The sequence below is a fragment of the Anabrus simplex genome, chromosome 4 (assembly GCF_040414725.1).
Source record: "Anabrus simplex isolate iqAnaSimp1 chromosome 4, ASM4041472v1, whole genome shotgun sequence".
Lineage (NCBI taxonomy): Eukaryota > Metazoa > Arthropoda > Insecta > Orthoptera > Tettigoniidae > Anabrus > Anabrus simplex.
The window spans coordinates 89508623-89535544 of record NC_090268.1 but is presented as its reverse complement, the minus strand read 5'-3'; the positions used below and the strand labels follow the sequence as shown (position 1 = coordinate 89535544).

At 39.5% G+C, this 26922-nt stretch overlaps 1 protein-coding gene across 1 annotated transcript in view; it reads right to left on the bottom strand.

Annotated features, from left to right (window-relative positions):
- Nucleotides 1-4433: 4433 nt before the first annotated feature.
- LOC137500459 (uncharacterized) overlaps nucleotides 4434-26922 on the bottom strand; it is a 70616-nt gene continuing 48127 nt past the window's right edge. The window contains exons 3-4 of the mRNA XM_068227357.1: nucleotides 11844-12041; nucleotides 4434-4451 (exon numbers count right to left, since the gene is read on the bottom strand). Of these exons, the coding sequence (XP_068083458.1) occupies nucleotides 4434-4451; nucleotides 11844-12041 (216 nt within the window). The remainder of the gene's footprint in view (nucleotides 4452-11843; nucleotides 12042-26922) is intronic.

Below are 26922 nucleotides of genomic sequence, written 5' to 3'. Positions count from 1 at the left end.
GTTAACATCTCTGCATTCTTTAATATTAATCCAATCCGTTTCCTTCAACAGACTGTAAAGTTTCTCAAAATCTGCCTTTGTGAAATTATACCTTCTATGATGATTATTTTCTTTTCTCCTATTTCGGTTAACTTTAAGTATTATCTGAAAAGGAGGATGATACCCGTCTTTTGGAATGATTGGATCAGTTTCCTCAACAATACGTATGCCTAATAAATTTGTTAACACAAGATCAAGTGTCTTATTATTATTATTCTGTACATTGTTAACAGAGTGGAGATTCGAAAAATGTAATACCCTACTTAATTCTTGACTTATATTACTTCCTTTGTTCAAATCATACGTACTGTCAACTATTTCAGAGATATTAAAGTCGCCAACTATAATAATGTTATTTCCAAGTAAATTAATATATTGTTCTAACTTACTAAAAAATTCTACGTAGGCATCTAAGTGTGAATTTGGGGGAAAGTAAACTGTGCAGATATAGTACTTGTTATTGTTGACAGTAAATTTAACCCATACTGACTCAGTATTTGAGTCTAATGAATGAACCATTTCTGGATTAAATGTTGCCTTAACACCAATGAGGACTCCACCGCCATCTTTTTTGCGACTAGTTATGGCATTCCTGTCCTTACGAAATATAGTACACCTATTATCAAATAGTTCAGAATCATGTAAAGTATCATTCAGCCAAGTCTCAGTCAGACATATTATATCAAAATTGTTAGATAATATACCTGTGTATAAAGTATGCGTTTTAGATCTTAATCCACGTACGTTTTGATAATAAATTACAAATTCATTATCTAACAAACACATTACCCAATATGAATAGTGTTCTTAAATTTTCTGATGTCTTCTTCACAGGCGATATTGACAACTGGTGAATTGTCACTTTGTCTCATGAAGATTCGGCCATTCCTTGTCCAAAGGTGCTTCACATTAGATGACCTGCGAAGTTGACGACATTGAGCCAGAAGCTGCTTCCTGGTAGGACAAAGGCTCTCGTTGATATAAACGGGATTGTTGTAGGTGAATCCCAAGTCCAAAGTCGACAGATTCCTTTTCACGCGGTGTTTCCTCAGCAGTTCATCTTTATGTACTCTCCGACAGAATTTGACAATGATAGTATTGGACAACGGGTAGTTAGGGTTACTTGAGAGCCTATGACATGCATCAATATCCTCTTCATTAATATTTATGTCCAGAGATCTTCCCACCGCCTTCACTAAATTCACTGTATTTTCATTAGCTTGTGTTGGAATGCCTTGAATCTCTATTGTATTTACCCTTGAGTACTGTTCACAGTCTTCAATACGCTGTTTTAGCTCCAGATTTTCGTTCTTGAGTTTTATATTCTCATCTTTCAAACTCTCGATCATCCCCAGGGCCTCTTGTAACACCTTATTATATTCTTGTTGCTGTGTGATACTGTGGTCCAACTTTTCATGACACACTTCTATAGACTTACCTAGATCACGCTCAAGTTCTTTCTGAGAATTCTTCACCAATCCAATTCCCTGTTTTATTTCCACAAGTTCATACTTCATTTCTCCAAGAGCTGTTTCTAAAGATGTCTGTGTCTTCTCCATGGTTATTATATTTACCTGTATATCACTTAATTTACTCATCATCAATTTTATTGAATAAAGAGTTCTATTATTACAACTCTCTCTTTCAGGTTGGTTACTGTCAACAGTGCCAGCAATATCCCCCTCACGCCCGATTGTTGGGAGACTGTTACTTTGGTCAGTGAAACTGTCACATGTCCAACAAGCAGCTGTACTTCCTAAACTGTCCATGTCCTTTTTTTGTAAATTTAGACACTTAGTATGAAAGGCTTTATCACATAAACCACACGTAATCCTGTTAGTTTTGTCTGACCTACTAGATGTTTTATTTTTACAGATATTGCACATATCCATTGTTAGATGAGGTTGATAGTCGCTGAGCTCCGAGAATATAGACTGGCGACACGAAGAGAGATGATGAAGCTTGAAATATTTTACTATTCCTTGAGATTGACAGCAACTGTTTATATAAATACTTTTTGCAAAGATTTCAAATGTGGCTACACTGGAAATATTTTAGTATTCCTTGGGACTGACTACCACTGGTTATATAAATACTATTTGCACAGATTTCACAGTTGGATACACTGGAAGTAATTTACTATTCCTTGAGATATAAATACTCTTTGCCAAGATTCAACAGTTGGCCACACTGATCCAATGTTTATCCTTTGAGGTTATGATGAAAAACATACGATATTATAGTTCAGTATTTGACGTATAGTATACAAGAACAAACAAAATAATTATCGAAGATGAATCAGTGTAACTTACAGTTTAAGAAGAGACCACTCTCACTCTTGTGTCGCCGATAAAACCATCACAATTTCATAATACTGCGGAGCTCCCCCAACACATGTCTTACACTACCATTATCAATGTAACACATTTTCAGTTATTCTGTTAGCTTCATGCAACACTTCCAAGATGTATTCCATTTGGGTCTGATCAAGACTTGGTTGCTGATATAGTACATGTGGGTTCAAACTCGTAAGACCTTTCACTAATCTATACTTTAAAGGACTCTTATCCAACAGTTCTGTCACAACTGCCACAAATATTTTCTGACATTCGTCTTTAAAACCAAGAATTTCTCTCTCTGACAATTTTAGTTCTCTAAGTACCTTTTTTGTACTAAATCCAACATCAACTTTACTACCTCAAATAAGTTTTTTTGGTCCTGTAGATCAAGCAAAATCACACTCCTAATATCGATGGCATTTGCCATTTTACTATGCTTAATGAGGCAATTCATCATACTTCTTAATAGTTCATTTGGATCGGAGTACAAAAATGAAGCAAGCAGTTTGTTACTTTGAAATCACCTGAGAAAAGGCTCACTTTCCAGAGATATGGTTTTGAAAAATGCTAGTTTGCATTTTATTAAAGGGTCTTGGATTTGTTCTTAATATTTTTACAGGACTTACTTTCTGGCAACTTAGCTTTGCAACATATGCCTTGATATGGTGAAATAATTCTAAGGCTCGTTCCAGACAATGAACATTTTCAAGTCATCGTCCTGTGCAGTACTTCGGTGGGACACTGTACTACCAGTCACTGCAGTGAACTGAGCCCAGCAAGCTGGCGAGTCTTTGATAAATAATACATGTTACGCAGGAATGAGTTAAGCTCCCAATTTACAGTCATTAAACCTGTTTTAACAACTCCATTGCGGACATGCAAACTACACACTCCCAGGTTCAATAACTTTTTTCCCATCCGGATTTTCTGTCACCATTTCCACTTCAAGTTTCCTGAGAAAGCTCAAGTTCACATTAGGCCCATCCATGGAGACTTGCAACAAGTTTTTTTCTTTGAAGAGGTTGCAGTCCATGATTAAATTTCTGCAACAGATCTTGGGCAGTAGCACGACCCAGAAAAACACTGTTCCAATATCTAGAAACCACTTTGTGAGTGTTGATATCAAAACGTCTGACAATGAGATCCATTTGTCCTTGTGTTACCTTACTGAGTGATTCATCAAAAGAAACTACATAGTCCTCACAAGTTTTCAAATTGTTTGTTAATAACTCACTGAAATGTGTTACAATACCATGATTAATCATGCAGGAACACTTACTTTCACCAAAGGTGAATTCTGATGCAATTGCACTATCTGGGAACATAAGTTTAAATGTATCACACATATCTGCACATGAACTCCTCTTGCATTTACTAGAAACAACTTTTAACGCTCATAAAACTTCTGCTTTGGCTACTTCATTTTTATTAAAATAAGAAGTAGCACAGTGTACCGACTTTCCACTTTCTATCCCTGTCTCAATCCATACTGTTTCTGTTGAACTAGTAACTACACTTCTTTTTTTCTTTTCTTTTTTTTTACGTTGCACCGACACAGATAGTTCTTATGGCGACGATGGGACAGGAGAGGCCTAGGAATGGAAGGAAACAGTCTTGGCCTTAATTAAGGTACAGCCCCAGCATTTGCCTGGTGTGAAAATGGGAAACCACGGAAAACCATTTTCAGGGCCGCCAACAGTGGGGTTCCCACTATCTCCCAGATGCGAGCTCACAGCTGCGCGCCCCTAACCGCACGGCCAACTCGCCCGGTACTACACTTCTTAATTCTGTTGAACTAGCGATAGGTTTGACAAAACATTATGACAATGATGGCTGTCTTGATTTAATATTCTGAAGCTGAGTGTGTTTTGGTCCGGTTCTATGTGAATGAATTGCCTGGCGTCCCATATTGCTGAGTTTAAAATTCTTTCTGCACACATTACAGTAGGCTTCAAATTTATCGTCTGGTACATCACTGAGCCAATCTACAAACTCTGGATTAAAGATTGAGTCCAGCCACTCATAGTTGAAAGTTGTTTTTTCTTGCCATCTTATCTAATGCACAGGCCTAATCTGAAACAAAAGAAAAGCATGTTAATTGTACACAAAAACTATATCAAAGCACAAATACATTTATCTCAGCAATGTAAAGTTAGCTTGTTGGGATAAAATATACTTGTACAGCTTGATAGGGCCAGAGCCGCCACACACTCGTCAGCATTTCAACAAACTCATTTTGTTTTAATGCTGCCATAGCCCAAAACATGTACATTTTAAATTTTTAAAAAAATAAAATTCAACTTACCTCATCAATTGATCACTTTTCCTTGCTTCAAAGGATTCACAGGTTGCAGTTTGTCATCACTCATCAGTATGAATTACCTGACTCATAACAAATCTGAGTCAACTTCCCTGACTTTCCCTGATACAAGCCAATTTTTAAAAGACTTCCCTTACTTTTCCCTGACAATTTTGTAATTCCCTGACATACCTGACTTCCCCTGATTTTCCAGGTGGCTGGGAGCCCTGGTACATCTGTACCACTGTCAATCATCACAGAGGTCTATCAAATTTGCATTTTAAAACAAAACTACACAAAAAGCTTATGATACAGTTAACACTAGAATGGCCAGAGCAGTCATTTTAAACCGTTAGCGAATTTCAAGGTATTTCCACACTCGTAATTTTTACGCACGAGGTTGTGCTTTTGTGACTTTTAATCTTTTAGGGTTATGTACATTCATGCCAAAAATTACATCCGTAGATGATAAGGGAACACCGATACTGTCAGTTATACCTAGGAAGGCCTTGAGCGGTCATTCTGACTGCTTCATTTCCTTGATATGGAGAGCTCTATTCTGCTCACTGCTTGCTTCTTGTGATATATTTACAAGTGTGCTATAGGGGCGCATGATGTAACAAAATAGTATGCCTCTAGCAGTGGTCGCGAGTGGACGAGTTAGTGCCTGTCCCTTGTGTCGTATAGTGCATAATAATGGCTCAGCGGCAAAAACTTACTCCTGTTCAATTATTAGCAGAACTTGAAAAGCTAGGAGAAGACGCATCAGGTGACGAAGATACAATATCAGATATAGACGTAATGAGTGACAATGAGGATTTTATACCTCAATAGTATGATAATATGTTACATAGTGATTCGGCTAATGAAAATATGCACACAGTGGACTTCGCACCTACGATAGACACAGTTACTCCTTCAACCAGCCACGATCAGTCTTGCAGCAGAGGACAATCTCTTAGCAGCGGGCAACCTGTTCAAAGAGGAAGAGGAAGGGGACGAGGTGGGAGGGCCATGAACTGGTAAAGTCTCAGGGAATCAGTTATGTGGTAAGGATGGAACAACTATTTGGACTGTTATCGATAGCAGCAGGAACCTCCCTGGAAGGATGGCTGCTCAGAATGTACTGAAAGAGGCAGCAGGGCCTACTACTCACGCTAAGCGTAACGCAGACTAATAGCAAGGTTAGTGCCTGGCATTTATTCATTGACACATCCATGTTAAAGCATATAAAGATGTGCACAGAGACAGAAACTTGTAGACAGACAATGGATAATAATTGGTCTATTTCTTTGGAAGAATTAGATTGTTTTATTGCTTTGTTATACACCCGTGGAGCTTATAAACTTACTAGTCTAGCTGTAGATCATGTGTGATCTTCTTTATGAGGTCCCCCTGTTTTCACTAATACTATGGCAAGAAACAGGTTCAAAGAAATTCTAAGGTATTTGCGCTTTGATCTCCGTAAAACTAGATCCACTTGTTTGCAGACAGATACATTTGCTTTGGCGTCGGCTATTTGGAGTAGATTTATTGAGAATTGTTATGCGTGCTATAAGCCAGGAGTGAATGTCACAGCTGATGAACAACTCTTCCTCAGCAAAGCTCGGTGCAGGTTCACGCAGTACATGGCCTACAAGCCAGATAAATTTGGCATAATATTCTGGCTACTGGTAGACGTTGATTCCAAGTATATGTGCAATGGGTTTCCTTATCTTGGGAAAGACAAAATGCGACCCGCCAATGAGTCACTGCCTGAAAATGCTGTCATGAAACTTATGGGCCCATACCTCATGAAAGGACGTAATGTGACCACTGATAATTTCTTTACATCGGTAAAGTTGGCTGAGAGACTGAAAAGGTGAGGAAGTAATCCCGGAGTCAATCAAAGCACTACGTATCAATCTGTACGAGACTGTCATACGTCAGAAAGAAGATCACACTACTCTCACAGTATATCAAGAAAAGTGAACAAGTATGTGCTTCTGCTAAGCATCTACAATATACCCGAGCGTTCAAGTCAGTAAAGATAACAAGAAGCTGCCTAGTACTACTGAATTTTATAACGGAACTAAGTATGGTGTGGATGTGGCTGATCAAATGGCGCGTAAATACACCACCAGAGCTGGATGCCGAAAGTGGCCTGTACATGTATTTTACAACGTACTTGATCTAGCAACAATAAAATCATGGATAGTCTATAAAGAAGTCACAGGACAGAGAACCTCTCAACATGATAATATTTTTGAAGTAATACAAGAACTAAGATCTGATTTTGTGCAGACCAGATCCCGGTTGTTTGAACTCCCTACACTTCAGCCTGAGCCTCAGATTCAGGTTCAATGTGCAAGTCGTAAGCAACGACAATGTCAAGTGAACTCCAATTGTACACAGAACAAAACCTCTGACACATGTTCTTCGTGCAACAAAGTAGTCTGTGGAAAATGTTCATGTAAGGTAATAACTTGCATAAATTGCTTGTAAAGTGCCTAAATAGGCTTGTAAACAAATAGAGACTGTTATTTTTATCATAAGTTTTTACAAAGGCATTCAATAGCGAGTCTGCCAAAATATTTCATTGTTATCTATTAGAAGTGAGAGGATATGAACAATTATTAATATTTAACAATGGATTGATCTGTATACAATACATCTCAATGGTAAACTATGTTGTTTTAAAATAAATTATTGAACATTCACATGTTTCCCAGATGCTGGATGCTAGATATATGCCAGTAAGCGGCAGCGGTCAAAATGACCGCCTGCGGCCTTTATAGGTATGAGGAAAGTTCGACCGTTCTAGTGTTTAGAGAAAACATGTATGGGAATGCCTACAGAAAAGGAATGTACCAAAATTATTAATTAACAAGATTAAAAAGTTGTATCATGAGAGTAAAAGCAGTGTACTAGTGGGGAGTGGTGACTCTGAAACGTTTTATACAAAGAAAGTAGTCAAGCAAGAAAATGTACTGTTGCCATTATTGTTCTTTATATTGATGGATGAAATCATACAACATGTAAAATAGAGTATCAGTAGTGATGAAGTGAATGCTTTGGTATTTGCAGATGATGTGGTGATTTGGGGAAAGGGACGAAAGGAAGTACAAAGGAGACTGGTCATTTGGAATGAAAATCTCAAAGAGTTTGGAATGGTAATTAGTAAAAAGAAAACTGTAGTCATGCACTGTGGAAAAGAGATAAAAAGAAGCCAAGTGAACATAGACGGAGAACGGTTAGAGAATGTAGAACAGTTTACATATCTCGGTAGCATTATTAATGGAAGTAATGAAATCAACCCTGAAATTAATAACAGACTAAGTAAAGGTACGCCGGCACTGTGGTGTAGGGGTAACGTGCCTGCTTCTTACCCGGAGGCCCCGGGTTTGATTCCCGGCCAGGCCAGGGAGTTTTACCTGGACCTGCGGGCTGGTTCGAGATCCACTCAGCCTACGTGATTAGAAATGAGAAGTGATGATGATGATGATGATGCTTGTTGTTTAAAGGAGCCTAACATCGAGGTCATCGGCCCCTAATAGTACAAAATGAAATAACAAAAAGTTCAAATTCATCCACTGATCAAAATAAAATAAAAAATGACATGAAGAATGAATGGATGGACATGAACCCAACAAAAAACAGTGGATCAGACTCAAAAAAAGATTGTAAATAATAGTATTACTGACCAAGGGACCACTCATAAAGCACAATGATGCTTAATGTCTAAAGGGGTGCAAAATCCATGTCTAAGGCCCCACAGAATGATACATGCCGCGAATAAAGTAGAACCATGGTATTTGTCATGTTGGGGTACTAATCAAAAGTAGTGAAACTCACGGTGTTCCACACAAGATGGTACTACTCACAAGTATTGTACTTCGTACAGGTAACGCAGACCTATGGTGTTTCTCACACAATGGCGCCACTCATAGCCAACGCAAACCGATAAGGTTCCTCACCTAGGTGTACTAACCACATATCCCGTGGTGTTCCTCACATAGTGGGTACCAATCACAGGCAACGCAGACCCACGGTGTCGCTCATATAGCGGTATAACTCACTGGCTACGCCCAGACCCGCGGTGTTGCTCACATTGGTACGACGCATGGGTACTGGAAACCCCCAGGCCAGGCTCTTGAATGCTACTAATCACAAACCGATTTCGTACCGAATTTAGTGGTACTACTCGCAAGTACAGGCAACCAATGGTGTTCCCCGCATGATGGTACGAATTAAAGTAGTGTCATGGTTCTAATTCAATCATCCCTTGGTCACCCCGATTAGTTGCCTCTCACGACAGGCAGGGGATACGGTGGGTGTAGTATTCGTCTGTGTCACCCACCCACAGGGGGTAAAGAGAGAGGGAAAAGAAGAAGAAAGAAGGGATCCGTCACTTCGAAAAATGAAGTAACGGACGAAGAAAGGCAAGGGCCACGAAAGGCGTGAAAATGAAAGACTCCCTAGGCCTCGAATGCTCTAATACCGTCAGGGTCGGAAAAGAACAAGAGTTGATCAAGGGAGGTCGGATAGGATAGACGAAAGTGAGGAGCCTGGCACAAGTGGAAGCAATGCCGAGACTCAGCTAAGGGCCCAGTGGTCGCCAGTCCACACTCCCAAGTTGAGAGCCCCTTTGGCCCCTGTTAGTCCCCTCTTACGACAGGCAAGGGATACCGCTGGTGTATTCTACATGAACGTCCCCCGCCCGCAGGGGGTAGTGTGTTTAGTCCGCGAGAGGTATTTTATTTCCCTCAAGTCCGCCGGCAAGCCGGTTAGGACCCCCCTATCCGCCACCTGGGACGCGCCACGTGGGAGTATCACCTCTCCCCCTGCTACGCCAGCGTAGTAGATTCGTGGGAAATGAGAAGTTATCTGACGGTGAGATAGCAGCCCCGGTCTAGAAAGCCAAAAATAATGGCCGAGGGGATTTGTTGTGCTGACCACACGACACTTTGTAATCTGTAAGCCTTCGGGCTGAGCAGCGGTCACTTGATAGGCTAAGGCCCTTCAAGGGCTGTAGTGCCATGGGGTTGGGTTTGGTTTGGTTTAAGTAAATGTACAACATTTTATCATCAAGTCAGAGAGTTTTTAAGGGATGACAAAGTACCCAAGAGAACAAAATTAACATTATATAAACAGTATTTCATACCAATTGTAACATACGGACTAGAAACACTAGTAACTAATAAGAGACAAGATAGTAAGATCCAAGCAGTAGAAATGAAATTTTTAAGGACATCGGTTAAAAAGACAAGAAGAGACAGAATCCAAAATATTAAAGTCAGAGAAGAGCTAAATATAGAACCATTAGTACAGAACATACAGAAAGCACGACTGAGCTGGTTCGGACATGTGAAAAGAATGGGAAAAGAACGGGTAGCGAGAAGGGAATTGAAAGAGAAGTTAAGGGAAAGAGACCAGTTGGAAGACTGAGAAGAAGGTGGATGGATCAGATTTGGAAGGACGTTAGAGAAGTTGGACTGGATGTGGCAGAAGTTAAGGAACATGAAAAGTGGAAGGACAGAAAGGAGTGAAGGAGGCTTGTTAACCACACCCGGGCGACTGAAGTGGGACATTGATAATGATGATGATGATGATGATGATGATGATGATGATGATGATGATGATTACAAAATAAATTTTGCTATTCTGAAATAGCCTATGAATTAATGCTGCTTCCTCTTTATTCACTTACTGTCAGCACAATTAAAACACAAAACAAGAAAACTGAGGTAGTGGTGGTGGTGACTGCGACGGTGGTGGTGGTTACTGTTTTAAGAGGCAGTACAATTGAGCAACCATCCTCTATTAGCACTAATCTGAGGAAAAATGGAAGAGGTCCGACACTTCGAAGAATGAAGATATCGGCAAAAGAAAGGGAAGGACCAAAGCGGGCATGAAAATGAAAGACTCTCCAAGGCCTCGCAAACCTAATACCATCGGGGTCAGTAGGGAACAAGAGTTGACCAAGGGAGGTTGGGTAGGATAGAAAAAAGTGAGGAGCCTGGCACAAGTAAGTGGGGCAAGAGAGAGAGAGAGTTCTGTGTTAAGCATTCTGCTAAGCATAGGATAAAGGTAAGCGACAGAAAGTCTAGGTCTGCCCTGAGCTTATGAATGAACTAGTGTGTAATCTGAAACTATCTCAGTTCAAAAAAGAAGACCATGATGGGGGTGATGACTGTCTTATGTGGCAAAATGACATTATCATCAGCCACTCATAGTGCTAACCATAAGAGAAAAAGGATACGTTCTGACCTTATAAAGAACAGAGGCAACAGTTAAAGAAAGTGAAAATGAAAATAAAAACCATTCTAGGGCTCATAAACCTAATACTTTTGGGGTCAGAGAAAAACAAGTGCTGATCATTGAAATACCGTATGTACAAAGAGGATCCTGGTGCAAGTAAGGAGAAGCAAGGTCAAACTTACCAGAAAGTCTGTGGTTGCTACTTCATGTTCGCAATTTGTGAGCTCCCACAAGAAATAAAAGAAACAGAGCCAACTACGAGTATAAAAGAGACAGGCAGGTAATCTACAAAAGGTATAAAAATAAAACAGAGGTAGAAATTTCAGTTGGTTGAATATTCCTTGAGATTGGAAGGGAATCTGAAGATAAAGGTAAGGCAATAAGAGAGGATGTTCTTGAGAAGGAAAAGAGTGATGGTGATTACTGTTTTAAGGGGAAGTACAACAGTGGAACTATCTTCTCTTAACTCTAATCAGAAGAAAAAAAGGAAGATGTCCAACTCTTTGAAAGGCATGAAAATGAATGAATTAGGTCTCGCAGACTTAATATCATTGGAGTCTGTGGAGAACAAGAGTTGACCAACGGAAATAAGAAAATGAAAGTGAGGAGCCAGGCACAATTATGGGGAGACAATACCAAACTCAGTTATGTGCCCCATGGTTACTAACACACAATTATAAGAGAAGACAAGGGAACCTCTGACAGAGGTAATAGTTAATCATGTGCAGACTCTTTCTCCTGAGCTGATGAAGACATAAAGTTGAAATACTTCTTATTGTGTCATTCTAATCAAATAGGTTTCTTTCTCTCTGTATATTTTGAATTTCATCTTCGTTATGCTAAGTATTTGTTCTTTCCCCCATCCAGCTGAAAATATAAACAATGCCAAACACAGAAGTAAATATGTAATCATATTCCATACACACCTGAAGTCTTTCATTATAAATTTGAGAGAAAGCATCATTTGAAGTAGCTGCATTGTTAACTGCTCCCTTGGTAAAATCAGTCAAGATATCAGGACTGGATCTATCATTGCCATTCAACCAGATGCCTACTTGTGGAGCTCCGCAATTGGTAAAATCCTTTATGCTGTAATGTTTCACATTTTCATACTTATGAACAACCTGCAAAAGAAGAAATATGTGATAATAAATAATCTGGAGCTCTATATTCTTGACAACGTAACACTGACAAAAAAGAAAAGAAAGAAAAAAAAAACTCCAACAGCAGTAGTAAGAATACACACACGTGATTATAATGGTATCATGTAAGAAGTAAATCAAGCTTCTTACTGGCCTCTGAACAGACATAATAGTCTTTCAAGATTATGCTATGAGAAACATGAACTAGTCATATGTACCTTCAAATGCCACTGACATCAGCCAGTATCAAACCTGCCGTCTTGCTCCACTAAGATCAGCCCCAGGAGAGTACAAGATGCCATTGCAGTAAACGATGGAACAACATCACAGTAATATCTTTTGCAAGGGAAACAATGGTGAATAAGACTGTACAAATAGTGTATGCTGAGGTTTGTAAGGTGATGGTAACTATAACTTCAAAAAACAATAGGCTATTTAGGTTTCTGGATGACACACTCATCATACATAAAGCACAGGTAAACTGGATGTCTGTAAGTTTTCTCAGTCCTGTACATGTACTTAACCCAGTAGAAATTATATAGTTCTATGCTAAAAGTGTCAAACCTAATTCCCTAAAATTGCAGTGTGTTGAATAAATGTCTGTTTGGTATTTTAAAAATAATCTTTTCCCTTTGAAATTTTTCTTCTTTCCTTTTGGTAGCTGAAAAATGGAACTCTATTCAAATAAAATAAAGTTGATAGAAATGCAATATTGCACTTATCTGACCATATTAATCTGGCATCTGTAAAGAAAATAACCAAGAAGTACATTTTACAAAGAAAAAAGCCATGATAAAAGACAACTTACTAGCAAACACTGTACAACACCAATATCAGACACTCAGCGCTAAAAGAGGTGACAGCTACTACTAGAGCTATAAATGGTTTAAGCAGTTGCAACAGGGTTTTTTTTTTTTTTTTTTTTTTTTGCTTTACGCCGCACCGATACAGATAGGTCTTATGGCAACAATGGGATAGGAAAGGCCTAGGAATGGGAAGGAAGCGGTCATGGCCTTAATTAAGGTACAGCCCCAGCATTTGCCTGGTGTGAAAATGGGAAACAATAGAAAACCATCTTCAGGGCTGCCAACAGTGGGATTCGAACCCACTTTCTCACGGATGCAAGCTCACAGCTGCGTGGTCCTAGCCATACGGCCAACTCGCCCGGTGATGGAACAGTTTGGTACTCAGAAGAATGACTGCTGCCCATATGATTACTTGTAAGTGTTCTTAATTTTTTATCATAAGCTATAAAACTGGAAAACTGTGGTATATTTGTGCAAGGAATATCAGTGGCAGCGTAGAGGTGAGTCCTTTTTCACATTTCCACAAGATAAAGAAGCGTAAGTAATGATGTCTGATTAGAATAAAATTTCTCCCTTATTAGAAACATTCTCACCTTCAGTTTTACATTATTTTGTAAAACTTTGATTATATATTCTTGTTATAATCTTGCATTTAAATCTTGCAATTGTGCTAAGCAGATTCATTTAAGCCAAGACAAGCTAACACAACACAAGAAATGGGAAAGATGGCAGTAAGCAGATGTAGTCGTGTGCGAGTGTTCTCTCCAGATTGTGAAGTGTTCTAGGAGTGTTCAAGATGTCTAATTGAGCTTGTTAAACTTCAAATGCACTGTATATTGAATAGTTCTTGAATCTATACAGCAAGTGGTTGTGGTGTGTTCTTAATTTTGTGTATAATCATAGTTAAATTTTTTCTGGGTGAATAGCTGACTCAGAATAAAACCAAACTCTTGCTTTCGCTATTTACAAGAGATTCTGTTTAAATACTTTCACATCATAGACACCATTAAACTTCTGAGATACTTGTGGGTTACTATATCCACATTTCTATACTCTTATAACAATAATGATCGTCAATAGGACATTAGTGTTGCTTTCGCTATTCACAAGACCAAGAAATAAAAACAATATCCTCAACAAAACCTGGTTTTAGCCTAGGCCATTGTCGTCTTCAAGTAATATGAAATAACATGTTATATCAGACATAATCGTAGTCAAAGAAACTTCAGTAAAATTTATAAATTCCTTCTGTAGAAGTAATACACATTAATGTATATAAAAGGAGCTTTGTGTGTTGTCGCAGTTAATTGCCTTTATACAAGAAGTTGACAGTTTTCTCATTTACAGCAATACAATGAGACGTGTATCTGTGTTCTATCAGACAGCTTCATACTGCTCAAATAACTAACTTTCATTTGTCACCCACATTAACGTATCTCATAGAATGAGGGTGATCATACTTGGAAGTTTTAGACTATGACGCGAACTCCGTAAGGATATGTACTACAGTAAGATGACTGCCGCAAATATACGCTGGAGAGCAAGTGAAGTGCATTGCTATACCATGGCCGATCCAAAGATGATATAACACAACTGCTTCTTTCAGAGAAACCCGAAAAATATCTTCCATATCTTCATAGTTCCTTTATCGTACTCAGCTTATATACAAGAGGGGTGGCCTGCCATTCCAACCCCCAATGTGACATTACTAAATGCCTAAGCTGAGAACAAATATCACTGGTTGGAACCTTGTAAGGCAACGGGGGCAATGTGACTGCCTCCTTGGCAACTAACTCGTTTCCTGCTACACCTATGTGGCTTGGGAGTCTCAGGAATGCAATTCTGGTGCTAAACCTCCACAACCCAGCCAGCAGGTCCAGGATACACTGCACCAGCAGATGCCATAAGAAACATGTATCAACAGAGTGTAATGAGCTAAAGGAGTTAATACACAACAGAAAGTGCCAACATTCACTGGACAGCATGTACCGTAGAGTTTCAAAGACAGTACAGAGCCCTGCTGTGTATATGCTAGAGGTTTCAGGTAGAAGAAGAAGAAACCTCTTATTATAAACAATGAATGCATAGCCTACCTTCACCTTTGCCTCTGAACCATCTGTGTCAATAACTACTGAACCTGGATATACCGGCTAACAACAAATATAAAATGCCTCCGATAAATGGAGGGCTCCATGTTCACTTTGGGCTGGCATGCAGTTCCAGGATGATTTCAGGTCAATGTATTAACCACGCACGTACTTTACTCGGGAGTCTAACAAAAAAAGGAACTGAAGGTACACCAAACAATCTGTAACTACTATCCAAGCGTATAATAACTGGCTACATTGCTCGTGGGTAAGCAAAATACTGCATACTTGCCAACTTTTAGAAATCATAAATAGGAAGACTTTTTAATTCTTGGATTTCATCCCATATATTGCACCAAAGTCTTGATGAAAAAAGAGCAACATCAAAGGCATCCATATCTACAGTTACAAGGTGAATTGAGCATTAAATTTAAAATCTTAAAGTAAGAAAACATAAAATGTAACAAACAAATGCATAATAGTTTCCTTTATTAGACTATTACCCCACCCCATGGCGCAACAGCCCCAAAGCGCCATGGCCTACCAAGCGACCGCTGCTCAGTCCAAAGGCCTGCACATTACGAGGTGTCGTGTGGTCAGCACGATGGATCCTCTCGGCCGTTTTTCTTGGCTTTCTAGACCGGGGCCACCATCTCACCGTCAGATAGCTTCTCAACTGTAATCACGTAGGCTGACTGAACCCCAAACCAGCCCTCAGATGCACGTAAAAATCCCTGATCTGGCAAGGAATCGAATCCGCGGCCTCGGATAAGAGGTAGGCACGCTACCCCTACACCGCGGGGCCGTCTATTAGACTATAACATGAACGGAAATTCAATTTTATAGGTATCTCTGAACACTTGGAGATAACTTTTGTTATGTTTTGTGGCCATAATGTGAAGTAAAAATACCAGAAACTGTCACCGATACAACTCTCAAATACATTCAACTCATTAAATTTATGAACTAAGAATGAACACAAATGCACTGAAATACGCAAAACAGATCAATATGTTTCATACATTATTAACATACGACTTTGACAGGGGGAAAAGCACAGAACCGCAAGGAAAAAACATGTGGCGTACAACTCGAACAAAACTATGCACAGAAACAATGTTAATAGCGCACGAACCACACAATAAGAAACTTAATCTTTTGTCCCAATTAACGGAGTCGCTAGTGCGCGCTAGCCCCTCTCACTTATAGAATGATTGTCGTCCCGAATTCCCGCCTGTAAAACACACATGCTGCTGTAGTAAGTGGTAAACACGATACATGAAGGCGATGGACGATATACTCGCCAAATAAAGCGTCAAACCAATACGCTTGAAAATGAGGTTGCGTAAATTACACAAGCACACAATAATTTATCCTAGGAGAAGAATATTGACTGTACTGAAGGTTATACTGGTCAAAAATAGGAAGAACAAAAATGTTCGGAAAATCGGAAGGGTTGGCAGGTAACACACAGCCAATGGTTTTCATTGTGGAATACACACGGATAGCTTGGGTAAGTAGTATCTGCTGCAAATTCGCAACATAGGACAACAACATTTGCTGGTGCCTCAGGTGTAGAGGTGGCACACAAGATTCAAAGAGCAGGCTAGCTGTGAGGCTTGTAAGGAAATCTCCTGTTGCCAACCTAACTCTGCTGTGGTGGATGCTATTCAGGTATACAAGAATGTTTTGCCTTGTTGATCCATATGCTGCACTGCTGTAGTCTTATCTGGATACAATATGTCCCCAAGAAAAATCTAGGAGCACCATGTTGTCAAACCCCCCACACTCCATGTAGTGCCGCTAAGAAACTTCAAAATAATGTGCTACATTTTACTTTTAACTGACGCTCATGCAGCTCTCACGGGAATTTACAATCAAAAAAGAGCCCAAGAAAAAGGTATGTGTCAACTTTCTCTAAATAATGGTCAGGATGGGGATGAAGAGTGTGCTTCTGGCAGAATTGTATAAGAATGATCTTACTAGTTGAAAACCGAAAGCCATGTTCTAAGGTCCACTGTTCCACTCTCCTAATAGCATCCTGTAATTGTCGCTGTGCAACTGTTATATTTTGTGAGCTATAATGCAGAGCAAAATCGTCCACATATAGCGACGATACTACTGCTGAACAGCAGCAATAATACACTTTATGGCAATCACGAATAAAATGACATTGAAAACCGATCCCTGTGGGAATCTAGTTTGCCGAACGTGATATTGTGAATATGCTCTCCCTACTTGTACGTGGAACAGACGGAGGGACAAAATATTTGCAATAAAATCCTGCAAGTTACCTCGAAATTTCCACTGACGCAGGGCTGAAAGGATGTCACATTGCCATGTGGTGTCATAGACCTTTTCCAAATCGAAGAAAACAGCCACCCAATGATGTTTTCAGAGAAAAGTGACTTGGATAGAAATTTCCGGACGTACCAAGTGGTCAGTGGTGGAGCCAACAGTTCGAAAATCATAATGGTGCTCAGAAAAATGTCCTCTCTTTTCCCCAAAAACTGCACAAGTCACTGATTCGCCACCCTCTCAAACTGTTTACACAGACAGTTGGCAAGACAAATACATCCTGTAACTTCCTGCATATTTAGGGTCTTTGTCAGGCTTGTCACTGTAATGGAAACTTACTTCCTATCCAGATTCGGTTGAACCTCCAAGAAGATGTAATAGGCTATCTTCGCTGAGGTGTTTCAACATATCTGATTACGGACATTATCTGGTCCAAGAGACGTGTCCTTGCTAAGTGCCAGAGAGTGCGGAGTTTCCACTCTATAAAGGTCATGTTATAATCCTATGAAGGGTGAGTGGCAAAACATACAAGATGGCATTCTGACTCCCACAACATAGCAAGGAAATCAGGATGGTAATTTCTGGAACCACACACATATGCTAAATGACTTGCTAGATGATTAGCAACAGTTGGTGAAGCAGTGACAATACTGCCTGCAATGGAAATTCCTTGTACTAAGGATGGTATTTCATCATCATCATCATCATCTTCTTCTTCTTCATTCCCGTTTCCAGCTTCCTGGGTCAGGTTGTGAATCAAGGACCTCCATCACTGCTTGTCTCTCCACCATTCTTCTCCTTTTTTAAGTACATGTTCTGGTTTTTCTCCCCTCTTCTCTATGCACTCCCACACTGAATCTGACCACCTCTTTTGGGGTCTTCCTCATGGTCTCTTTCCTGTTAACTTCTCTGAAAAAGCTCTTATTTGGCACTCTCTCTTCTCCCATTCTCAATATATGCCCATACCACTTTAGCTTTATTGTTTCTATCCTGTCTTGAAGTTTCAAGATTACTGTCCTTTTCCTTATCTCCTCATTTCTAATTCTATCCTTTCTGGTTTTGCCCTCGATACCTCTAAGGGATTTCATCTCCGCTGCCTGTAGTCTACTCTCCTCTCGTTTTGTTGTAGTCCATGATCCAGCTGCATAGGTTAGTATGGGTTCATAATAGGTTGAATATAATACTTTCTTACATTTCTTCGGGACATCTTGGTTCCACAAAATACCCCTTACACTCTGGTTAAAGCTGTTTGCTTGTTGTATTCTTTTTCCAATTTACTCAGTAATCTTTCCATCTTCTGTGATCACACTTCCCAAGTACTTGAAAAGTTTAATCACTTTCAGAATTTTACCATTCAGTTTTATCTTTCCTTTTCCTTCCTTCCTTCCCCTTGTCATCACTACTGTTTTACTGTTCTCTGTGCTTACTTTCATCCCAAATTTTTCTATCTCTTGATTCCATATATCTACTTGTTTTTTCACTTCCGTTTCATCCTAACCCCATATCACTAAATCATCTGCAAACAACATGGCTTTTGTTGCCACTCTTCCCAATCTCTGTTTCATGCTCTTTTGAATTTCATCCATGACTATGATGAATAGTATGGGGGATCATATACTTCCCTGTCGGAGACCATTTTCAACTTTAAACCATTTTATTTTTCCTATACTAGTCTTCACACTACTAACACAATTTTTGTACATGGCTTTTATCATTTGCGCTTCCACTCTGTTAACTTGTTTTTACCTTAATGTGTCCCATACCAACTGCCTGGGCACACTGTCATAAGCCTTCTCATTGTCAATAAATGTCACTATGTCTTTTTCAAATTCATCATCATCATCATCATCATCATCATAATCATCATCTTCTTCTTCTTCTTCATTCCCGTTTCCAGCTTCCCGTGTCAAGTTGTGAATCAAGGACCTCCATCACTGCCTGTCTCTCCACCATTCTTCTCCTTTCTCCATCAGGTCAAACGTTGATCTGCCTTTCCTAAAACCATACTGTTCTTCTTCCATTTCTCCTTCTAGCTTCCTCCTCAGTCTTCCTTCCAATACAACTAGTCATGTGAACTTCAGCCAATCAGCGCATTTTAAAATCCATCGGGAAGGAGCCTCAATGGATTTCTGTCTAAACAAAGTAAGAACAATAGGGAAAAGGTCACTGTTGCTGACGTCATTGTGTACTTTCAAATGAAGCAGGGCAATGAGCACACGGCTAACGTCAATGCAGGAGGAGGTACTATGCACTACGCTGAGTATGCTCTCCTATCACTTCTCCAACTCCCTTCCTCTGGTGCAAGGCATTTCAGAGACCCATTATAGGTGATGGGTGTTAAAATCATCCAATTACAGGAAAGGAGGTGGGAGCTGATCTGCAAGTCAGTTACATCATTGATATTAACAGGCTGCCTTGGTGGGAAATAAATATTACAAACTGTAATTATGGTGCAACTCAGAAAGATGCCATAGTATGGACTTTAAAATATTTCAGGTTGTAGGTGACAAGACGCACAGTAACCTAAACACTAACATTTCCATCTGAGGATTGAGATGAAGCCTTGACTTCTTTTACCTCGTCACCAGATGAGGAAGAATGCAGAGTGCTTCTTTGATGCTTTTTGGTGGTGGGAGGTCCTCCTACAAGAGAAGTGCGCAGGTTTTGCAGCAGGTGGATCAGCTTGTGCTGACACACTCCAGACGGAGGGGCATGATTTCCCCTTTACAGGAGGGACAAGAGAGCGCCTGGCAAAGGCTTTCTTCTTCCCCACTTCCTCTTCATATTAGACATGCTGGGAAGTGGGTTCGCAGCCCTGCTCATGCTTGGGCGGGTTTTTGGCGACCTCTTGGGGGAGGGAGACTTGGCCTTTCTGCCCTGCTGCACTGGCTTAGTTTTGTTAACCGGCACAGGCTTCTTTGTGGTTGAAGGCTGAGATGTCCCCACCTTTGAGCTTTTACTCTTTGCGGTGTTATTGGAAGAAATGAAGAACTTGGTACACTTTGTGCTATAATGCTAAAGTCTGGCAGGTGCATTCAAGGAATTAAAACTTACTGTGCACTTTCTGGTATGAAAGATCATCCAGTATCTTGATCTCCTGGATGTTATTCTCACTGAGAAATAGACATGACAGTTTCTATTTGGAAGAGAATGAAGATCAGGGCACTTAGTGCATCTGTCTGGAGGTGTGAACTGCTCTTCCCTATGAGCTTCTTTTCCAAATATACCATACACAGACTGATTTGAAAAACAAGATACCATGTGTCCAAATCTTTGGCAGTTATAGAACCATATGATAGACAAAGGAAGCATGTGGGTATAGAGATATGAAGTTATTACTATTTGGAGACAATATTGTCATCTGTAGAATGAACAGCAAAGAAATACAAGAACAACTTGATGCTCTGAACCAGATAATTGAAAAGTATGGTATGGAAATCTGTGCAGAGAAAAGCAAGATCATGGTGATGTTAAGACGAGAAAGATGAGGGGAAAGACATTGTGAAAATTGGTGGTCAAAGCCTTGAAATTGTGGACAATTTCAAAAACATATGGAGTAAATTAATGCAGAATACAAGGCTGGACATGGTGATTAGCAAGAGGGTGTAACAGGGAAATGCAGTCTACCAAAGTGTAGGAAACATCTGGAATAAAGAAGTATCAAGGAAGTGCATACAGACAATGTACGAAATGTATTATGCACCCATATTGACTTATGTGACTGAGACCTAGAGAGTGACAAGTAGGGAGGAGAGTAGAATTCAAGTCAGAAGTATGATAGTAAAGACCAGAAAGGCCGAGACTGAAATAAAGAGTTTATAAAGGAAGTCAACCTTCAAAATCAACAATCAATATTGCACGTATCAAGCTAGGGAATGAATGTTTTGAAGATAAAAGTGACATTTGCAATGCCCTGAATAATCATTTTATCTCAATCCCTGCCACACTATCTTCAAATATTGTTCCACATCCTGAACATACTGCTACAATCAATAATCATCCTAATTCCCTTTTCCTAGAACCATGTTCTCCAGAAGAAGTGTCTGCAATAATCAATTCTCTCAAACATGCTCGCTCAGTTGCTATTGATGGTATTTCCAGTAAACTTCTCAAAATCTGTAATCGACCACTCTCTGGTCCAATATCTGAATTTATCAACTGCTCTTTGGCAAAAGGCATTGTCCCTGATTCGCTAAAGATCTCTAGAGTGGTTCCTATATACAAACAGAATGATAGATCCGACCCTGGAAACTACCGACCCATCTCAGTACCACCTGAATTATCTAAAATCTTAGAAAATGTTGTCAAAGTTAGGCTTATTAGTTACCTCGAAAAATGCAATTATTTTTCCAGATTTCAATATGGCTTCAGAGAAAAGGCTGGGGTAAATCCTGCCTTAATGGACATTATAACTGAGCTTCAAAATTATATTGATAAAGGTTGCAAGACTGCTGGGTTGTTTATTGACTTAAAAAAGGCTTTTGATACTGTTAGCCATGAACTTATGATATACAAACTGGAAAAGGCAGGTGTGAGAGGTCCCTCGCTGCTCTGGTTTAAGGATTTCTTATCAAATCGACAACAATATGTTCAGATTGGCATGAATAAAAGAGAACTGCAAAAGATCTGCTTTGGTGTACCACAAGGTTCCATATTGGGTCCAATTTTGTTTCTCATATATATATTAATGACATAGCCCTGTGTTCTTTTAAGGGTAAAATATCACTTTTGGCAGATGATACTTCACTGTTCTATTCATCAAATTCTGAAGATGAAATAGTTGCACATATCCAGCATGACTGTCATATCTTAGATGAATGGCTGAGAAAAAATCTTCTAACAGCCAATTACTCGAAAACTGCCTGTATGATGTTCGATAAATCACAAAATGACCTAAATGCAACTACAAATATATTATTTGGCACTAAAAAGTTGCAATGGGTTAAAGAAGTTAAATATCTTGGACTAATAATTGATAGCGCCCTCTCCTGGACACCGCATATATTAAATGTAAAAAATAAAATCTCTGTCTTGGTTGGTATCATTGGCAAGATTAAGTACCTACTAACAATTAACACTCTTCGTCTAATTTATTTCACAATGATACAATCTCGACTTTTTTACTTGTGTTTCATTTGGGGCAAAGCAACCCAAAATAACTTAAATACTTTGGAGGTCTTATAAAACAGAGTTATTAGATTTATGTATGGATTTCATCAACTATATTCTCGAAATAAAATGTACTCTGAAACAAATATATTACCTCTTAAGAAATTAATCTCATTAAATGCATCACTTCTTATCCATAAAGTCTTGCATAATAAAATGTTCACCAACTCTGAATTTCCTAAAGTCACTGACATCCATTCATATAAGACAAGGCAAAAAAATAAATTACATGTTCATCAAAATTATACAACAAGGTTTGGCACTAAGGGAGTGCAACACTTACTAATATCTGAATATAACAGCATTCCTGACAACACAGCAATCATCTCTAAAACTGTGCCATTTTGTAATAAGCTTAAGAAATACCTGTTAGGCACTATAAATGTGTAACAGTTATTTCTCTGATATTTCCATTTCCAAATCTTAAAAGTCAAAAAGTTGTTCCTCCTGTATTGTTACTCTGATAATAATCCACTTAATATAATCCTATCCATTAGGTAAATTGTGATACTTAAAGTATATGTAAAACCACTATAATTACTCTTTCACGTTTAGACCTTATGTGTTAATCTGCCATTGTTGTGATTATCTATGTATTGTTCCTCCTGACAGAGCTCTTGCTCTCTGGAACCTTATTTATCAATAAATAAAATAATAATAATAATAATAATAATAATAATAATAATAATAATAATCATCATCATCATCCTAAACCATCTCCAGTTTCCCGGGTGTGGTATATGAGCCTCCTCCATCTCATCCTGTCCTTGTACCATTCTTCCTCCACCAACTTGTCCCAACCATGACCTCTCAGCAGTACATCGCTCTTAACTAAATCTATCCATTTCCTTCGTGGCCTTCCCACGGGTCGTCTTCCTTCTATCTTTCTGTCAAATTCCTTCCTTGCAGTTCTGTTTACTGGCATCCTCTTCATGTGACCAAAGCACTTCAGTCTTGATATCTGAATCTTATTGAGGAGAGAATCATCTATTCCTACTTCTTCTCTAATTTTCTCATTCCTAATCTTGTCTTTCCTGGTTTTCTGGATCATAGTGCGTACGAATTTCATTTCAGCTGCCTGAAGTTTGGAATTATCTCTATTGGCCAGTGTTGTGGTTTCGAGACTGTATGTAAGAATTGGTGTATAATAGGACTTGTACAATGTCATTTTTGTTTTCATGGGTATTTGCTCATCCCACAGTAGGTGTCTTACCTGGTGGTGAAATTGTGTTGCCTTATTGATTCAATTGTTCACCTCATGTTTTGCTAGGTTGTCATTTGATATAACGCTACCCAAGTATTTGAAAACTGGAACGCTGTCCAGTTGAGCTTCATTTAACATGACTATTGGTTCTGCTCCTTCCCCATACACTTTCATGACCACCGTCTTGGTCTTGCTGATGTTTAAACCATATTTCTTAAACTCCTCATTCCAGCTTTGTATTCTCTCTCCCAATTCCTCTTCTGAGTCACTCCAGATCGCAACATCATCTGCAAATGTGAAGGCTTTGATATCTCCATGTTCTTTCCTTTTAATAGACTTCATTACTACATCCATTACAATAATAAATAGAAGTGGTGACAATGAGCTGCCCTGCTGCACTCCTCTCTTTGTTTCAAACCAGTCCGACAAACCACACCCTACTTGAATACAGCTTCTGTTCCCACTATACAACATTTTCACTTTGTCTATGAGGCTGTCTCGCACTTGAAGTTCTTTCATGCATTGCCAAATTCTTTCCCTTGGTACACTATCGTATGCTTTCTCAATGTCCAAAAATATTAGAAATAAAGGCTTGTTCTTCTCCCAGTATTTTTCCATTAGCATCCTAATTGCAAATATAAGGTCTGTAGTTGACCTTCCTGGTCTGAAACCATACTGCTCTTCTTCCAAAACTGGTTCAACAATATCTCTGATTCTGGTCTCTATTATTTTTTTCCAATATTTTCAGGACATACCACGGTAATTAGTACACTTTCGTCGGCTTCCTTTCTTGAACAGAGGTACAATGATGCCTATCTTCCAGTCCTCAGGAATAGTATTACCGAGCTCGATAGCTGCAGTCCCTTAATTGCGGCCAGTATCCAGTATTCGGGAGATAGTAGGTTCGAACCCCACTGTCGGCAGCCCTGAAAATGGTTTTCCGTGGTTTCCCATTTTCACACTAGGCAAATGCTGGGGCTGTACCTTAATTAAGGCCACAGCCGCTTCCTTCCCACTCCTAGCCCTTCCCTGTCCCATCGTCGCCGTAAGACCTATCTGTGTCGGTGCAACGTAAAGCAACTAGCAAAAAAAAAAAAAAGGAATAGTATTTTCCTCCCATATCTTGTTGAGCAGTCTATAGAGCCATTGGATTCCTGGAACTCCTGCTGCTTTCAGCATATCTGCACTTAGTTCATCTATGCCCACTGCCTTTCCTTTCTTCATGCTCTTGAGCGCATTTTCAACCTCAAGCCATGTAATTAATTGGTGGTTCAGTTGTGGTTCCTCGACTTGGCTCTCCTCTATCCCTTGTTATGTTTTCTGTATCTCCATTCAGCAGCTTTTCGAAATAGATCTTGAGTTCTTGTTTAATTTCTCCCTCTTCTTGTGCCAGAGTTCCATCATCACGTTCTATTGCTTTTATGGTTTCTTGATCCCTTCGCTTGTTTTTCACTACTCTGTATAGCAATTTCATATTTCCTCTACTGTCCTCTTCCAGTTTGTCTGCAAACTCATTCCATTTCTTCTTTTTCTTCCCTTACAATGTTCTTTACAGCAAGTTTCTTGTTCCTGTATACTTCTTGAAGTCTTTGTATTTTTTGTTCATTTCGTTCTTGTCCCTGTTTTTGTTTTTCCTTGTCCAGTGCCTTCTTTATTTGGTTTCTTTCTTTCACCGCTGTTTTCACTCTATCATTCCACCATGGTGTCTCCTTTTTTCTTTTGATAGAACTTGTAACTCCACATAGGTTTTTGGCTTCTCCCACAAAGGTGTCTTTGAAGGCCTTCCATTCTTCATTAATGCTGGTTACTTCACACTTTGGCAAACTCTGTTGAATCCTTAGTTTGTATTCTTCCTTTATTTGGACTTAATAATAATAATAATAATAATAATAATAATAATAATTTTTTTTTTTTTTTTTTTGCGACGGAGTGTGGAAAAATCTTTCATAAGACGCTTGTGAGGGTCCGCACTCAACAAGTGTGTGGAGATTCTTACCCACTAAAAACCACACTCCCTTTTCCCACGACGTTTATCTCCGCCCCGGAAACCGCTCTCGCATTACTTCAGGACGGATGTCGTGCTTAATGCATCTTGTGCTTCATCTTCCTTCTTCTGCTTTACTGTCTGTCGTAATCATCCAGGTCCTTCTTCTTCTGACGCAGAATATTTTCTACGTAATCTGCCACCTGGTCCCAAGATTCTTGACTTCGTAGCATTACTGACACGATCCCTTCTGGCGTCATTTCTCCCTGCATAACTTCTAAGCATCTTCTTTGTGGCAGCCAATGAACACACACAAAGAAAGTATGTAATACGTCATCGATATCACCGCAGTACATGCACGCCGGACTAGTTGCTAGCCCTAGTCTATGAAGAAATTTTCGGAAGTATCCATGACCTGTCAAGAACTGTGTGAGATAGTAGTTCACCTCACCATGATTTCGGCCAACCCATACGCCCAGAGAAGGTATCAGTCTTTTAGTCCATTTCCCTCTAGAATCATCTTCCCATCTTGTTTGCCATCATTGCATTCTGTGACTAAGAGCCAAAGCCTTTGCCCTTTTCCTTCCTAGCTCTTCTTGTGTGAGCCAAATTTCTTGTCTTTCGAAGGCCAACAAGTCAATAGGAGCTACTGCTGCTACTACTAGAATCGCAGGTTCTGATACTGTACGATATGCACAAGCAATTCGTAAAGCTGCTCTCCATTGTACAGCCGCAATTCTTTTCCGATATTTCGCAATTTTTAACGATTCAGCCCAAATTTCCGAACCGTATAACAGTATCGATTGAACAGTCGACATGAGAAGCCGCCTTTTACTAGATTTCGGCCCCTTGATATTTCCCATGAGTCTACTAAGTGCAGGCATGGTTTTTGCTGCCTTATCTGTTACCCGTTGGATGTGGTCCCAATATGTAAGCTTAGTATCAAGCGTTACACCAAGATATTTTGTGCTCCTAGTTGTTTCGATGGCTATCTGCCCGATCTGCATCGGTACAACAGTATTAATCCTTTTCCTCGTCAAAAGGATAATTTCCGTTTTATGATCTGCGAGTTCTAACTTGTGATTTATCATCCATTCTTTGACACGTCGCATCACCTGATTCAATTTAAATTGAGCCAGCTCTAGGTTACGAGTTACTATCACAGCAGCCACATCATCAGCATAACCCACAAGTTTTACATCTTCTGGCATCTCCAGCCGTAACAAACCATCATACATGATATTCCAAAGGTGTGGTCCGAGAATTGAGCCTTGCGCTGCACCAGCTGTGAGCCGTTTCCTTCTCTGACCATCTT